This window comes from Lissotriton helveticus, chromosome 2_1, assembly GCF_964261635.1.
Source record: "Lissotriton helveticus chromosome 2_1, aLisHel1.1, whole genome shotgun sequence".
NCBI lineage: Eukaryota > Metazoa > Chordata > Amphibia > Caudata > Salamandridae > Lissotriton > Lissotriton helveticus.
The window spans coordinates 1,334,285,072-1,334,304,194 of NC_136059.1; the positions used below are offsets into that span (position 1 = coordinate 1,334,285,072).

General features: G+C 43.9%; 1 protein-coding gene across 4 annotated transcripts in view; it reads right to left on the reverse strand.

Moving 5' to 3' along the window:
- UBA6 (ubiquitin like modifier activating enzyme 6) overlaps positions 1-19,123 on the reverse strand; it is a 1,111,768-nt gene that overhangs the window by 821,254 nt on the left and 271,391 nt on the right. For all 4 annotated transcript variants that reach the window (XM_078676253.1, XM_078676254.1, XM_078676252.1 and 1 more), the window contains exon 9: positions 8,900-9,023. In XM_078676253.1, the coding sequence (XP_078532379.1) occupies positions 8,900-9,023 (124 nt within the window). The remainder of the gene's footprint in view (positions 1-8,899; positions 9,024-19,123) is intronic.

The window sequence follows — 19,123 nt, forward strand, 5'->3', positions numbered from 1 at the left end:
CGGAAGGTTCTCAATGTTATATACGATGGAGAGGTCAATATGTTGCGATTCTATGCTGTACAGTTGTGTATTTGTGAGGAAGCAGCAAGGATCATATTGCACTTGCTATAATATAGTGAACCTGGCCACATCCACTATGCTGGATGGAGTCGTGTGTCCTGGGTAAGGGAGTAAGGCAGTTCCCCACCTATTGTTATGTTGAGTTGTTTGTTCTAAATGGGATATGTCTTTGGCATGATTGGGATGCTAAAGTGGGAGAGGGGAATAGGGGTAGATGCAAGAGTATTTGTTTGTTTACACTGCATTTGAGAGACACTGCCGTACTGCAATGGGTATGCAACATCACAATACTGACAAAATAGAAGTTGTCCGAGGGGCATTCAGACTGGGCATCTCACCTTCACACGGCTAGTATACATAGAAAAACGGATCATGACTGACAAGCTTACAGCCGGGTCGCTACGGCTCATAACCTGGAATGTACGAGGGCTAAACAACCCGAAGAAAATACGACAAATCCTGGCATACCTCACAAGGCTACAAATTGACATAGCTTTCCTTCAGGAAACACACTTAGACCCACATTCCTCCCATCGCATCGGGACAAAATGGGCAGAATCGGTACACGGGGCGACGTATTCTTCCTACTCCAGAGGGGTCCTTATCCTGATATGCAAAGGGGTCAACTTTAAAGTTGAACAAGTGCATCCTGATACTGAGGGGAGATATATTGCGATATCGGGAATTCTTAGGGGGCGGAAAGTGTCGCTACTTAATATTTACGCACCAAATGTAGATGATCCGGAGTTTTTTCTGAAGCTGTGGCGAAAAATAGATGAACTCCCGGATGTTCCATTAATATGGGGTGGTGATTTTAACACTGCGCTAAATGCCGCCATGGACAGGTTAGTAATAACAAATTGAGAGAGAGGGAAAAGGACACTCTTGGTCCCCCTGTTAAATCTTGTAAAACAACAAAAGAGTGTCGTAAGAGAAGTGTGTAAGCACTAGACACAGAGAAGAAATCTCCCTGAAGAAGTCACAGTGGAAATCAGCGTTTTTTTTTTTTAGGAAGCCCTCACTCACCACCCTGGGTGGTGACATGCTTCATCATCGGGCCCACCAGGAGAAGCCGAATGCCTCCCTGGTGTGCTACAACGCCAGATTACTGCGGAGCAGGTTCTTTGTGGCAAAAGTGTCAAAAAGAAGTGTGAGTTAAAAATGTCAGAAACTGTACCATACAGAAATTCTTTTATTCAATGGTCAGTTTGACATAAGTAAAATATGTGTGGGAAACTTACCAGTTAATGACTCGGTTGTTTCCACTTAAAGTGGGGTCAACATGTTTCTGCCCGTCTATGTGTCATTTACTGGGCTTTCATCAGGACCGTCAGGTGGTGTACCTCGGCGGTAGGGGCGCGCTAAGGCCCACCCTTACCAGAGGACGTGAAAGTTAAAAACAAGTGTGTAAAATAAAGTACAAAAACCAAACAAAAGTGATGGGAAACCTTCAATTTGAGGTCCCTGTACTGTTTGTAATGCACAAGATCCACACCCCATGGGTCTCGGGAGGGAGGGGGAAAGCGACAATGGCACACCGCCCGCAACGCCTGCCACCCTTTTTGCACCTAGCGTCTCCTGCTACCGGACCCCGTGGATCATGGACAGGTCGCCACAATCGATTAAAACACACAAACGCGCACTACAGACACTGCGAGATTTAATGATTGAGAAGCAGTTGACAGACCTCTGGAGATTGACTCACCCAACGCAACTAGAAGCCACGCACACCATGGCAGCACATAACAGCTGGTCCAGAATAGATTATTGGATAGGTTCCCCTGATGTCTCATTGTGGACAGAGGATGTGGCTCATTTAAGTCGTACACTATCAGACCACAACCCAGTAGTTCTGACCCTCAAAGTACCACACTACATACCTCCGCCTTTTAGCTGGAGATTTAATGGGAAAGCATTACACGATCCTCTCTATACGGAAAAGATTAGGAAAGCTATCATAGACTACTTCGAGTTAAATGCTGACTCTGTGGATGACCCTGGAATGTTATGCGAAGCATTTAAGGCCAATATAAGGGGAATCTGTATCTGTACAAGTGCGGGCATCCTAAAAGACCTACGGCAGCAACTAGCTCAACGAGAGAAGCAAATAAGAGTCCTGGAACTGAACTATAGTCAAACAGGTGACCCCACTATATTGGGAGAAATACGTACACTTATATCGGAATATCAGACACAAGCAGAGGAGGAACTCCGCTACATATACAAAAGAGAGGTAGCTCGAAATTATGGGGAGGTGGGCAGACCAGGGGCAGCGCTGGCGCACAAGATATGCACGTCGAAACCACCTCCGTTGATATCGGCAGTTAGAGGCATTGGAGGCACATTGACACACGACACTCAGGGTATAATGACGGCATTCATGCACACAATTGGCTCACTATACGCAAAAGAAAATACAGCTACAGCCGAGGAAATTGCGCAGTACTGCGATGACATTGCACTCGCCTGGCTATCAGACGATCACAGAGCCTTCCTCTCTTTGCCCATAACGGTTGAAGAGATCACGGAAGTCATCCAGTCCCTGCCTAATGGGAAAGCTCCTGGCCCTGACGGGTTCACTGGGGAATTTTACAAGGCTTATGTGGACTTGCTGGCGCCCCATATAGTTAGGATGCTTGGAGATGCGCACAAGAAACAGATACTACCACAAACACTGAGGGAAGCTATGATTTTACAACTACTGAAACCGGACAAAGATCCTGAACAATGTGAATCCTATCGGCCCTTATCGCTTATAAATGTGGACACCAAAACATTATCTAAATTACTAGCAAATAGATTGCAACAGCTAATGACCAGATTGATACCACCTGATCAATCGGGGTTTGTTCCAACACGCTCCACTGCACACAACACCAGGTCACTTTTTGCTATATCCCACCACCTGTCCCCTACTACTAAAGCGGCCGCGGTATTGCTAGATGCTGCTAAAGCTTTTGACACGATAGCGTGGACCTATTTGCATACGATTTTAATTAGGATGGGGTTTCCTCCACTATTTCTCCAATGGGTAAAGTTACTGTACACAAACCCCACTGCTCGCATACGGATGAATAAATACGTCTCAGAGGTAATACCCATAGAAAGGGGCACAAGACACGGGTGCCCACTATCACCACTCCTATTTGCCATAGCCTTAGAACCACTAGCCTGCAAAATACGACAAAAACATCACTACTCAGCATTGCAGTTTCCCCTACGTCCCCTGCATATTTCAATGTATGCAGATGACATGGTGTTGTATGTCCGAGACCCGTCCACCAACCTCAACCCGCTGTTACGAGAATATGTCAAATTTGGACGTCAATCTGGCCTTCGAATCAACTGGGCAAAATCAATCATTTTACCGTTGACGGACACCACACAACAATTCACCACAGATTATCCATTAGGGTGGCAAACGGAACCAGTGCGATATCTAGGGGTTTGGTTCCACAGGGACCCAGAAGTGGTCATCCGCACAAACTACGGTAGGGTGGTCTCGGCATTGGAAGAGAAAATAGACAGATGGATACGAATGCCGCTAACACTAGCGGACAGACTGGCGATAGTAAAAATGGTGCTCCTGCCAAAGTTACTGTACCTTTTTAATAACATCCCAATCAAGCCGCCCATGACAGTGTTCCGACGACTAACCTCAGTGACACTGAAATTGATATGGGCAGGCAAAACGGCTCAAATTGACCTGCACTCATTGACACTGCCATATGCTAAGGGCGGATTTAAAGTCCCCGATTTCTTTCTGTATTATCTGTGCGCACAAGCCCAATACGCTCATTATTGGTATCATAGAGTCCCGTTTCTTGCACATGTGGCAATTGAAGGAGATGCCTCACCGATACTGTTAGATGCCATCTTACCGCACAAACGCCCCCCCCATTACATAAACAGGATATAAATACGATAGACACCACTAATGAAGCTTGGAGGATCATAGCGCACAAAACAAAGAAATCTCCTATATATGCCCCGAAACTGCCACTCCACTATCACCCGCACATCACTGTTACACATGAACCTGTAGGAATGGACCTCCTTAAATGAGCGGGGATAGATAGCATGGGTGACCTGTTCCATGAAGGGAACTTTAAGACACTGGATAATATCACGTATGTATAGAACCAAACGATATTGTTTAAATTCACATATTATCGTCTTCAGAGAGCAATGAAAGCATTATACCCGTCATACCCTGCAGAACCACAACCACTCCTGACATTACAGCACCTCCTCACGTCCCCAAAACCTGCCCATCTAGTCTCCAGGCTTTATGTAGAGTTACAAACTGAAATTGGGGCACTGCCGCATAAAGCAATACCAAAATGGAATGATTGCTTAGAGGTCCCCCTAACGGATGAAGAGTGGCATACAGCGGGCACGATCACAAAGTTACTGACTCCCAATGGGAATTTACGTATGATTCACATCAAATACTTACATCAAATATACCATACTCCAGCACGCCTGTACAGGTTTGGTCTCCGTCCAGACGCTAAGTGTCAAAGGTGTGGGGCAGAGGCAGCAGACTTTATACACCTCGCCTGGCACTGCTCGGGGGTGGCAGAATATTGGGAAACAGTGGTGCGGAAACTGGGAGAGATGGTTGGGCTACCTATAGAATGTATTATAAAAACATGCTTTTTGGGACTGCTACCCGGGGTCCGGGCGTTAAAACGTAAGTTCCGCGCGATTGCCCTACTTGTGGCAAAACGTAGAGTCTCACTCACCTGGGGCAGCAAGGCCCTGCCACAAATCAAGCACTGGATACAAGACCTAGTATATTGCAAGGACACTCTACTGACCTATGAGGAAGAGTTACCACAGAGATCGAGACGCAGAAACTATTGGTGCTATCTAATTTCTTATCTTAATGTCCCAGATGTTCAACTGTAAATTGTGCGAAATGGAATATGAGAGTTTAACGAAAATGTATGCTCATATAGCTGTTTGCCTAAGAATACTAGACAAAGCATGCTCAGTGGGAGGCGGAGTGTTGTAATGCAGTGTTTCTTAAGCGTTATTTTGTACTGAAACGTTGTCATTGTTTTGACATTGTCATATTTCTTGAAAATGCTAATAAAAATAATTAAAAGAAAAAAACATAGGCTGATGGTTTAATTGACCTGAAACCCTGAGAAATCTCTTTAGATAGAGCAACTACTCTCTGTACACTTAGGCCTGGTGCATTTTCTATTTCTTGCTGCTGTCCAACAGCTTCCTCCTGGTAGATAAAACCAGCTTGCTACTCTATTCTAACGCTTATGACTATCAATGAAGAACCTAGATGAAGGAAATGGCTTTACTTGTAGCTTTAATTCTGCATCATAGGAATCCTTATTGAAGTCATAAATGACCCGCCTCCTTCCAAGCTGTGTAGAGTTGGGGATTGGAAAACAAATATTAAAGAAAATACATCTTCTCTTTGGCTGTAAAAAATAGAACTGATTCTGTGAGGAACTGCCAGTAGATTGCATTTGGGTTGGGGAAGCTCCTAGAGTCTTAAGAGACAGCACACTTTTTCTCAACTGTTAATGTAAGTCTATCAGACTGCATTTTTTCTTTCTTGTTCTTCCATTTCTTGCTCATCCGATGCTGCAATGCAGGCTTGAAACAGCTCATCAGTTTATTTTCAGGAAAAAAGTTTAACTGAGATAGGCTATTACAGGGTTCTGCTCATCATAAGGACAGATGGCACGGACACTGTGTGGCATTTCAATGGACAATATATCTATGGAAGGTGCTCTGGGGTACATGGACACAGCAGGGAATAATTTTAACAGCTGTGGCTGTGAATGAAGATCCTATGACTCAGAATAATAGCAACAATATGGTAGGAGAGAGGGAACACCTGCATTGTAATACAGCACTCTTTGAAATTTCAATATGGCAAGGACACTGAATTAGATGGCAAAAGACTAAAACCTCCCCAAATAACCTTTAGTATAAATGGATTGGAGTCAATTTCTCCCAACTATCTAAAGCAAGAAATGCGCACTAGGGGTATGCTATATTTACTTTAACTGGTAAGGAACAAGCGATTCACGAACTAAACTTGATACATCTTGGACACAGTTAGCAAGAATGACAGTGCCAACTTGTGTGAAAATTAACTTTTGCATTTCTTTGTGGGTCAATAAGACGGGAAGACATGCATATGTTAACATATGCAGCAATTTCATATGGAAGTAATCCCATAGTGGAACCATGGCCATTGTCCAGACAAAATAAGACAGGTTTTGCGTTATAATTACTTTAAAATTGGATGATTTCATTAATATTAAGCACTAAAGATCAACTGGTTGAACACGCATTTCATTCTAGTCATGCTGGACATCACAAAGCATGTCAGAACAAGTGATAACTTCTCAATGGTACTGAGTAACAAGAGGAAAGGCTTTATGGCAAGAAAAAGGCCACAAGTTTCAGTAGAATGACAAACTTACTGGAGTGTCTTCATAAGTATAAAAACAGATAGTTATGATCTACACAGCTGCATCTCTGTCTCCTCCTCACAAAAAACAGTTGACTGAACACAAAGAATCAATTTTTTGACCTGTAATCCAAGGGCTTTTTGCTTTTGCAATGGTTTAATCCTCAAGGTCAAATTAAGAGTACCCGAAACAGACATGGCCAATCACTTCAGCAGCCAAGCCTTCAAGGTTAGCAATTTCATACATGGGGCTTGAATTATGCCCTTTTAGAAGGCCTTGCACAACACATTCCTCACAATTCAGCTCTTCAACAGACTTTAAACATCTAAAAATCGGAATGAACGAGGCCAAGAGTAATTAAACAAAGGGATCTGTGAGCAACTCCTCTAACACAATATTGGGAAGGTGTAAGACATATCACTCTACCTGTTTCTTTAATAATGAAAGTGTCCTCTTCTGAGTCCTGACCTTGAACATTCAAAATATACAAAGTGAGTACTTGGATTTGGTACAATTGGTAAACTGCTGAACCTGGACGATACCCCAAACAGCGAGTATCCATATTGTAACAGTACAACTGATCTGCAACTCGTGGGAGGCAAAATGAACCAGCTTTGGAGATCTGCTTATAAGCTGTTGATTCCCACACCACAGGCCGCAACAATTGAATACTGCTAATAGAAACACTGCCATAGTTATACAGACTCCTGTCAAAGAAGCTGGTCTTGAATTCATCCTGTTCTGTGAAATATTGAATTCAAGTGGTATATTTCTTCTGCCCTCGAAATACATTCTCTGGAAACAAGCCTTATGTACGACAAGTTCTAAATACAAAGCAATTGTGGACAATCAGCTGCTAAGTGCATAATTGTACTTTTGATAAATCACAGCTTCCAAGAGCTAACAGAATGAGGGGGTGGTATACACAAGAGAAGATTCGTTTTTCAGTAATCAGATCATCATTGAGGATTCACATTTCAGAAACTCTTTAGAAAAAACTGATGACTATCTCCCTCACAATCATAAAGGGGGCTAATGTGCAGACTTGAGGGTTTTTCAACGTGGATTGCCCTCTTCAGGAGACATCGAACCCTGGCTGCTCAATCTATCTGCTTGCATGTTATGCTCACACAAGTGCTTTCAGACGTTTCAGCATTAAGAAAGGACCATTCAGATATGGGGCACTCAAATGAAAAAGAGCAGATCTGTTTTCTGAGGGTTGGGGACAAAAACAGACCCCTAGGCCCAAAAGGTTAAAGCACCTTGAGACTGAGTACTCCAGTACTGGGACACCAGTCAATCTGCACGATGTTTGTTGAGGGTTTGCCAGGTAAGTGCTAAAATAATTTGCAAGTCACTGTCATGCTTCTCTTCAAGATTAAGATACATGGACTTGCAATGCGAGTTGGTGAACAATATGGTGCAGACACATTACAGGGCAATATTTGGTACCAATGGATTTTAGAAACGAGATAGCCATGGAATCCTGGAAGAAAACACTTGACAACTGAGTCTTAGAATCCCTAAAGAAAAACAAATCATTATCCTCAATGCTCATAAAGCATCCCAAAACAATAACACACAAGAATCAAAACCGAGACAGGGATTTACTAATGAACTCTCATCAGTGACCAAGAACCGAAGCTAAAAGCAGGCAGTATCCAACAAATCTCCTCTCGAAAAGCAGTAAAATGTCCCTGGCTGTTTAAAATGGCCAATACTCTCTTTTACATACAAAGTACAAAAGGTATGTACGCCAAGAGACAATGATATGTCCGAAACCAATGTCCAATATGCAGCAGTTATGTAATAAATGGCATCAATTACCTTCCTGATTCCTCTATTTTTCAGAATGAGGGGTCATACACTGTCGTCACAGTACTTGGAGACCTTGCCTACCAGGATACATTGGTTGCTTAGTTTTTGAGCCCTAACACTAGATGGCTTCTAGCATGTTGAATTGTTTAAGTAACTACTAAACATTATGACCATAGTTCAGATTTTTTTACAGCACTTCAAGTCTAAAGCTTTATCTTTATACTGAAAACCCATTAAAAACACTGAAAGTAACAAAAACGAAGTGAATAAGTAGTGCAGCGGACTTTGTTTGACGTAATCAAAGGTGGTCATCAATTACAAGCATAGAAAGGGATTCCTCAGCTATCATTGCTATTGCTGTGAAAGACGGACCGGCACATTTGCAACAATCAAACCATGTTCTTTGATTTGAGTATAGAGTGCCACCTGGCTGCATTTCCAACATTTCAATACATGTTAATGTGTATACACATAGGCTGCACTAGCTTTAAAAATACACAACATCGAATAAGAAAAGAGTTGGGTTGTGCTTCACGGAAGCATTACAACTAGCAGCATTCACACAATACCTGTTATTTGGTGTTTGGATCCATTTAAAGAAGACATGCCATTAACTTCACGAAATGCTACCACATGCCCCGTTTCAAGCTTGTGTGGGTGATTTTCAAGACAAGTGACAATGCCAGGATCAGACTGAAAATGAACAATGACAATGTAAAAGGCGTGACTGTTGTAATTCAGCAATACAGATCTCTAAAGTACAGATAAAGTATTTACATTCTGTGGACGTCTTTATAAAAGAAATTATGCATAACCTTAAAAGTCCTAGTAAGTTGCTCTAAAACAGTGCAGACGGAATTTTTGTTAAAAATATTAGCATCCACACGTTTGAAACCCTGTATTTCCACCCAAAAAATCATGCAACTTTAACACAAATGTCAGACCTCCCAAAAAGAACCGCATTAAAAAGAAGTTTTTTTTAAACCTTTGAACATGAGTCATCATTGCAGTCAATGTTCAAAATTCAGGGCATGCACATCTATGGCAGTAGTATAACAATGCAAAAACAGCAGTACAGAGCCAATCATTACGTGCAGGACACCATAACAAGAGAAAAATAGCATTACAGTCTCTCTCGAACAGCCGTCGAAGAGTGTAGATGTTTGCAGTAGGCTTGTGAGGTCCTTTGCATGGTTGAGGGTAGAGGCTGGTGAGCCAGTAATTCGGGTGCAGTAGGCCCCATATATCAGTAGGTCTGCTGGCCTATGGCAGCAGAGCACCAAAGACCTCTGAATGTGTGTAGCTGATAGTAAGATCATTCAGCCATTGTGCAAATCAGGACGGGGAGGACCTCTTCCAATGCTCTGCACTTACCCATCAGCAGAGTGAGTGCAACAAGTAGCCTATAGGTGTTGGGAACGTCCTTTACATAGCCTCAAAGACAAGCATTTGCAATGCAATAGGTCTCGCGGTTACACAAGTTTGAGCTATTGGCATTGTAAATGGCTGTGCCTCTTATTTTGGTATTGGTTTTTAAAACATAAATAAAAGACACTGTCATTTACAATGGCAATCTCTTAAACTCGCGTAAATGCGAGACCTATTGCATACGCTTTTTTTTTTAGGAGCACCTGCAATCTCAGGTTCACCTGCCATCTCAGGTTCAATGTAAAACCATAATTTTGTTGAGGCTGTATATCCAACAAGATACATATAGAAAGCATTTTATTTCCGTAGAATATAGTTCCTAATGTGGTTTCTGCTGCCATATAGTTGGCCAAAGACATGTTGGTAACAATACCATGTTTGATTTTAAAACCACAGTGCAATGCAAGGCTCACATACTTTCCTACAGAGCCATCAGTTAATGCTGTAGATAGGCCCTATTTAACAGTAGCTCTACATGGGCACTAAAAAGCAGTAAAAGGTTGATCGACTGCCTTCGGGTAAATACCAAGGGTGGGCAGGTCCAGTGGTGGACTGGGGGTTTTGTGGCCTAGGACGTGGAAATTATTCATCGCCTGTGCAGGTGGTCACCGCCCGCTGCAGGGGATGACTTCACATGCCATGGCAGCAGGTTCCTAATCTAACATTGAGGGGGTGGCTCGCAGACAGGAAGGTACTCGTAACACAGAGGTCAGATGCTGTGGACTGAGCTGGACTCCAGGGGAAGCCAGCCCTGAGGCAGCACATTCACCTACATTCACAGGCACTGAATCAGATTTCCTGCATGATCAGACTCTACTGACTACTTGTGCACGAAAGAGAACTACTCACAGGGTACGAAACTTCGGGCCAAATGCAGGGCCTCAGAGGCAGATTACTGGATCTAGCAATCTCTATAAAGCACATGGTACAGGTAATGTTAGTGTGGCAAAGCATACATTTTCAAGTGCCATAGTGAATTTAACACTATTGATTAAAAGTGAATTGCAAACAACATGAAAGGCAAATTTTAAGGGGAAGGTGCTCAGTCTCACCTTACAAATGAGCATACTGTAAACTGGAAGTCGGGCAGCCTTCGTTGGGACGTGGGCAGGGCCTGCCAAACAAACAGGAAGGAACCACTGGGGAGGACGTCCGGAACTCTGCAGCAGGCTCCATGCTAAAGTCCCGGCCCCATCAGAGGACCGGGTGAAGAGCGAGGCAGACTGCATGGCACTACTGGCAAGACGGGGCTCCAGAGTGGTGAGGAGAGCCCCGTGGCGTGCCAAGAGATGGCCAGGGAACCTTCAATCCGTGCCGGTGAGTAAGACCGTAACTGGATGCATTGCCGGCACCCATTCTGTTAGCGGACCCACGCCATGAGCGTGCACATCGGCTGTCTCAAAGATACGCCGTGAGCGTGCACATGGCATGACCGGGCGCCGTCAGATGTGCACGAGTATGGTGCGAGCAGGCGTTGTGATAACGCCATGAGCCGAGCTGTACGTGTGCGTAGCTGATGTCTTTCATGCGCGTGCACCTATCCTGCCCCGCATGCTAAGCAAGGAGGCAACAATAGGTCTCGCTTGTGCGAGCAGGCATGGCGCTGCATCGCTAGGCGAGACCTAAAAAATCAGGGGGGGGGGGTGAGTGACAGGGTGAGAGATGCGATTATGTTAATTTCTCAATTTAGTGTGTTCCAATAGGCTTGAATAGGTGTGCATTCTCACATAAGATCTAAGAAGTCTGGGGTACCGGAAACAGACGTGCGTTCAATGGAACATTCTCACTCTTCCTTACGCTATGGGGGGATTAGCAGCGCCAGATCTGGAGCTTTATTACCGAGTGGCTGAATGCACCCATGCCTACCACTGGATACATCAAGAGATACCCTCCCACACCTTCAAATTGAAAAAGTGGCAGCTGACCCCGTCCCCCTCCCGAGGTTACTGTTCAATGCCCCGTCTAGGAGAACGGGTATACTGGACTCGATCAATGCTACAAGGCATGCTTGGCATAATTTCCTTAAGAGGCAGGTGAGCACAATTTTGTATGCTGCCAGTCAGCGAAGAAAGAGGTAGTAGCTGCAATGAGGACGCTTCAAATTGCTAAAATAGGCAACTTATTTCAAGATGGCGTGATTCGTAAATGGGCGGAAATAGAAGTTGAGGGACATAATGCTACTCAACTAGCACGTTTTCATTATTATAGGTACACATGCTCTCCGCGTACTACTTGGAGACGAGGTGCTAAAGACCCCAGAGTTTGCCCCCTTGTCGTATATACTGAGAGCTAAATCCTCCCTAAATTAGTGTCCATAATCTATGGCATAATGCCAGAAGAACGTTAGCATACACACACCAAGATGAGACTGGAATGGCAGACTGACCTAGGCGTAAGCCTGGATGAAGTCACATGGAGTTACTGTCGTGAATCCACACAGCGCATCTCCTAGAATGGCTGACACCGAGTCATATATTTCAAGTTTTTAAATCGAACATATTACACCCCAGAGAGACTCCATAGATATGGTATACGGGACTCTGCTGAGTGTGAGAGATGTAGTATTCATTTGGTGGAGTTCTTCCATCTTGCCTGGTTGTGCCCAAATATAGCTAAATTCTGGAGGGCAATATTTACAAAACTTAGGGAGTCATTATGATGGCGGATTTTCCGCATACTCCGGGCCGGCGGAAGCCACCGCCGGCCCGGAGTATGCGGGAAATCCGCCGAGGAGGCCTGAAAGACCCACCGCCAAATCAGGATGGCTGGTGGGTCTCACAATGTGTCCGCCGCTTTTCCGCCGCGGTCGGAAGGCGACCACGGCGGAAAAGCACTAACATGGCTGGCGGTGTCTATCAGACACCGCCAGCCATATTAGGATGTAGGGAAAGTAATGCTTTTCCGCGGCGGCTTTTCCGCCGTGGAAAAGCATACGGACAATCACTTTGGGGGCCCGTTGCGGGCCCCCTGGGTGAAGGTTGCGTGGGGGGTGCACATGGGGGGTACCTATGGTACCCCCCTGCCTTTGCGTGCACGAAGCGACAGGCACTTCGCGGTGCCTGCCGCTTTGTGCATGCAAATGCACAGCTTTCGTTTTTTACATTGCGGCGGGTGCTGCTTCAAGCAGCACCCGCCGCAATGTAAAACATACAGGATGTGACGGCCAGGGTGGCGGTCACATCCTAATTGCCATGGAGGGACCGCCGCTGCCCATGCGGACGGTCCCTCCTACTCAGGGGTGGCGGACGGACGCAAGTCCGTCCGCCATCCTAATCGGCCCCTAAGTGTCATAGTGGGGTTTCCCCTTACCCCGGATCCACTGCTAGCACTCCTGGGACATTCTAGGCACTTGAGAAAAGAAGTACGTCGCGTGGTAGATATATGCTTACTAGTAGCGTAGCGCAGGATAGCGATGAGATGGGGACAGGGGACCGACCCCAACAATAGCAGAGTGGATTAGGGATATGATATTTTTTTTAATTTTTATTTTTTTATTTCATCATCATCAGACATAGTACATTTCATTCTTCAATGATTACCATCGATTCATATATCAGAATCTTATATACATGAAAAAAGGAATATATATGGCTAAATTATACAATATTTCTCCTCATACTGGAACAACATACTACATATATTATCTATTTACATTAAGTTATGATAGAGAAAGGAAGGAGAGATAGGAGCTAAAAAACAAGAAGATAGAAGGGCAAGCAACTAATTCAGATTTCTAGCCACTTTCCAGCCTTTGTTTCCATTCGATTATAGGTGCCCATATTCTTTTCCCCAGCTGTTTTGCTATCCGTCCCTTTTTATCATACATTGCCTTTTCCAATACATATATAGCTAACAACCGTGATAGCCATTGTTGGAATGTTGGCGGGTTTGGGTCTTTCCACATTGTTGCAATGCATAGCCGACTTAAAGTCATTGCTAAGTACACAAATTCCGAGTGTAATATTTCGATGCCATCCCTGGTGATCCCTAAAACCATGACTTCATTCGTTATGCTAATATTGATCCCTAGTTCTTTGTCAAAGAATTTTTCTATTGAGTTTTTAAATAGGTCCAGGGCTGGACAGGCAGCGAACATGTGTATAGTATCCGCCTGTGTTGCCTGGCATCTAGGGCAGACAACCCCCGTTGTTCCGCCCCATTGAGCAATTCTATATGGTGTATAATAAAGCTCGAATAGGGTCTTGTATTGCTGGGCTTGTAGATTAGTTACTCTTAGCACTGAGTTTAACAACCGAAACGATTTTTCAACCTCATTGCCAGTTAAATTTAGCTTAGTATTTCATTTTTGTACGGCCTTTCCACAATCATCCTCCTTAAGCTGGATCAATTCGCCATAAATCTGAGATATCGAGCAGCCCTTCTGATCTCTTAGTAATTCCATAATTTCCTCCCTCTTATAATTGATATCCCCTCCCTGCTTTTTTGCCAAGACAGATCTAATTTGTAAATACTTAAAGAAGTCTCTACGGTCTATATTATATAGTTGTTGTAGATGCGCGAATGTCATAAAACCTGTCGTATCTGTGAGGTCCCCAATAGTTTTCACTCCCAATGTATCCCATCTTTTCATTACCTGGTCATGAAATATCACCGGTAAAAGTTGGTTTTTATACAGAGGTGTATAATGATTCATCCTCCCCATTTTTATTTTCTTCTTAAGGGCAGACCAAATTGATATTGCTGTTCCGAGCGTCTTAAACTTAACTTTTTTGTAGTAACTGGCTTCATTAAATGTAAGAAGCCAGTTGTTGGAGCCCTTGATTAATAACTCATATACGTCGGGGACACTTTCTCACCCTCTCCACTGGTCCTCCGTACTCCCACTAACTAGCACTCTAAGACATTGTAGAACAGTTGCCCAGTAATAGGCCTTGAAGTCGGGAGCCGCGAGGCCTCCTCTCTCCCTTGGCAGAGATAGAAATTTTAGTGCTCGCCGTGTTCTGCCCTTAGCCCAAATGAAGCGGTTTGTGACTCTCTCTATTTCCCCAAGCCATTTATTGTTAAATTTCAATGGGATTGTCCGAAACAAGTACAATACTTTAGGCAAGAATGTCATTTTTATTAAGTTACACCGTCCGATTATTGTTAAGTGTAGATTATTTAATCTATCTAGATCATTCTTAGTCTTTCTAATGAGCGGTCCTAGGTTCATTTCCACTATCTTAGAAAGATCTGAGGTTATTGTTACACCTAGATACACTGTAGAGTCCGTTACCCTTTAATCTACCATCGTTATTTTTTTGTTAATTACGATTTGAGTTTTACTCTGATTTAATTTATAGCCCGACAGTGCCCCGTATATATTAGCTTCTCTTTCTATCTCCAAGAGTGCACTGGCCGGGTCCGCAAATGTTATGGCTAGATCGTCAGCATAGCCTAGAATTTTTGTTTCGTATCCATTCAGTACAATTGGTATGATGTTCTTATTTAGCTCTATCTTTCTGATAAAGGCATCTATATAGAAGGCGAAGAGCAACGGGGAACATGGGCACCCTTGCCTAGTTCCTCGTCCGATATTTATGGTCCCGCTCTGTTCTCCCATTATCCTGAGTCTTATTGTCGGATTTACATATAAGACACTTAGAGCCTTGATGCAAACATCACCAATATTTGCTTTTGCTAATGCTGCCCAAAGGAAGCCCCACGAGACCCTATCAAATGCTTTCTCAGCATCTAGCAATATTAGGGCCATAGGGTCTCGTGAGGCAGCCGTCCCATCAAACATGGTACACACTCTTCTGATGTGGTCTGCCGTGCCCCTGCCCGGAATGAACCCATGTTGTCAAGGGAATATGATTTTACCGATGATCGAACTTATTCTATTGGCTAGTATTTTCGAAAAAATCTTCGTATCGCTATTCATCAAGCTTATGGGCCGATAAGACCTGGGATCTGTTGGAGGTTTGTTCTTTTTCAGGAACACCACCATAGTGGCCTCACCCCAAGATTTTGGGGGTACTGCTCCTTTCTGTGTTGACACCATAAGCTGAAATATATCCTCTGCAAGATTTGATAAAAAAAATGTGTAGAATTCCAACGGAATGTGATCAGGGCCCACAGCTTTTCCAGCGGGTAAATCTTTAATTGCTATCTGTATTTCCTCCAGCGTGAAATCCTTTTCCAGACCTTTTTTATCTGCCGTTGTAAACTTCTCGACTTGTGCACTTTCTAGGTATCTTTCTATCTCCCCAATTTCGGCATTATTATCTAAATTATATAGATTTTGATAAAAATTCTGAAAGATTAAACAAATATCCCTTGGTGTCGTAGCTGAGAGCCCTGCCTCAGAGATAATTTGTGAGATTTCCCCTTTAGTTGCTGCCTGGCGTGTTCTAATGGCTAATATACGACCGATCTGTTAGCTGAACTCGTATTGATCCTGCTTCCATGCCATATACTTTCCTGCAGCTTTGACTGCCAGTACCTCGCCCACTGCTGCTTTTGCTATGCTCAATTTTTGTAATATCCCTGTTACATCTTGATTAGCCCTGATTGCTTCCGTTAATTCCTCTTCGATGACAGCTATTGTTCTTACCTTACTCTCTATTTCCTCTTTCTCTATCCTTTTTCTCCTCATTGAGAAGCTGATGGTTTCCCCTCTTATTCCAGCCTTCATAGTGTCCCAAATTATTGCAGGAGAAGCGGAGCCTCTATTTATTCTGAAAAATTCTTTTAGCCAAGAGCCCATCTGAGCCACATACTTCGGATCGTGTAACAGAGCTCTCTCGAAAGTCCAGTTGAATTTTTCTTTTTGTAAATTTGTGATGGATATATCTAGAGCCAGAGGATTATGATCCGACATCACCCGCGGTAACTTTCTAATTTTGATGATCGATGTTAATACTGGTGAGGTCAAAAAATAATCCAGTCTAGCTAAAGATTTGTGTGGCATTGAATAATATGTACTCCCCGATCCACCAGTGTTTTGCTGCTCCCATATATCGATAAGCCCGTTGTCCTGCATCATTTGTATTAGAGCCCTATGACTTCTCTTTTTTCGGCCCAGAAACCTAGCCGGGTCGTTTTTCCACAAGCCGTTAAGCCCATTAATGTTCAAGTCACCACATACTATAATAGGTGTGGGCCAGTTTGACAATTCTACATTAACATGATCTATGGTCTCTGGGTCGTCTACTGTGGGTGCATAGATAGAGCAGAGAGTGAAACTGAGTCCATGTACATTGCATTCAATCATAGCCCACCTTCCATATGAATCTGCTTTTTGTTTTTTTACTGTCACCATCCTACCCCGTGCCAATATTGCCACCCCACGCGTCCTGCTCCCTTGTGATGAACACGATAATAACTGGTATCCAAGCTGTTCTAGCAAAATTTTGCGGGCTATCTCAATATGGGTCTCTTGTATGCACACTATATCTGCATATATTGTCCTTAAATATTCCTTAAATTCTCTTCGCTTTTTGGCATCGTTCAGTCCACATATATTAATTGTAACTATCCGCATAAAAAGAAAAAAAGATACATTTTCATCCCTTTTCTTTCCTTTTTCCCTCCTCCCTTCCCCCTTCCTCCTTCTTCTATATGTCTTCTTGATGATGATTTTTCCCCCCGTTTTTCTCCCTTTCCCTCCCTTCCTGCCCCCCCCCCCACAACCCTCCCCTCCTTCTGAGCCAAGCAGACCTAAGGTCTCTATGGTGGTGTCTGACTGCCCGACCCCTTGTGCCCTCCACCCGTCTTTGTGCGTTTCTGGTGTATTATACTAGTGTACTCGATGTAAAAAAAATTTTAGATCCCTCTGCTACACACACTACACACTTTATTTGCCTTGACTATATTTATCTTTTAATCCCCCCCCCTTTTTTTTTTTCCCTCGATTCTGCCGGATCATGTCGTTTTATAGTGTTGTAGTGTTGTAGTGTTTGCAGAACCCCCAGCTTTCAGAGTATCCATGTATGCCTTTGCCTGTATTTCGGAGGTGAAGACTCTAACCGTAGACTTATATATTATCTTCAGCCTGGCCGGATTCATGAGATATGCTTGTAATCCCATTTGATGACATGGTTCCAGTAGTTCTCTCAGCCTCCATCGTCTCTCAACTGTCGTATGACAGTAGTCCGGAGTTGTGAAAAAGGACTGATTGTCAAATGTGCGTTTTGCGTTTGGTCTAGCTTTGGCGTAGATTTCCTCCCTCAATAGAAAATTCCCAAAGAATATCAGGATAGCTCAAGGCCTCTGTTGCTTTTGGTTTCCACCCTGGTCTGGGACAAAGTTTTTCTTCATAAACATTGGAAATCTATGCACTCGTTGGACTTCTTTGTCCCAATCCCAATGGCTCAGCTCCGGAAAAGCACCCTTTAGCAGCTTCAATACATAACCTCTCACGTCATCTCCTTCCTTCCCTTCCTCTATGCCCAAAATCCTGAGATTATTCCGCCGCTGGCGATTTTCTAGATCTTCCAGTTTCCATTGGATGTCTGTTAACTGCTGCTCATGGCCCTTTACTTTAGTCGCATCTCTCACTTGCTGGTCTTCTAGGGTACTAGTACGATCTTTGAGGTGGGATACTCTTGTTTTGGTATCAGCACAGATCTTGGCAATTTTTTTGACTGAGCATTGCAAGTTCTTAGTTGCCAATCGGTTTTTCTTCCCCTCAATCTTTGTCGCTTCTTGCAGTTGCTTAATTGAGTCTAGTATCTGCTGCCAGGGGGGGGTTTCGGCTTCAGGCCCCCTCGTAGCGCCCTGCGGGATGTGTTCCGGATAGGTACCCCGGGTGGCGGAGTAATCCCATTTTAAGGTGGTTGCATTTCCACCGCTAATGCGTCGCTGATTGCTGGATATTCTCTCCTGAGATTGGGTATCTCTTTGCCGTCTTGACAGCCTTTTTCTCCTGATGACTGTATCCTTCTCATTGGGGGAGGCTCTGCTATTCCCCCCCGGGCTGGAGCCGAGCTGATTCCTGTTAAATTCTCGTCCTCTCCTTCGCTCGACCCAGCAGGGGTATCGTCTGACCCATCGGTGACTGAAAAAAAGTTATCTGGTACATCCTCTGCCCCACTTGGGCCACTGCTTGCTATAATTTCCTGGACTAGGATATTGGTTGCCAACACCTCTGTATCCGTGTCTACATCTGCATCTGCATCTATGTCTGCATCATTTATTACCAACAAACTCATTGCATCATTTGCCACTACTCCTGCTTCTGACACGTTCTCTTGTCCTTGCATTTGATCCATAGATATTGCAGGTATTGCAGGTGTTACCAGTGCTGACTCATTATTTTCTTTATTGAGATCGTGGGTTTCCATCATCTCCCCCCATTGGGTTTCAAGGCTGGTTTCCTGAGCACTGCCTGCTGACAAAGGGTTTCCCTGTGTGTTTGCCTT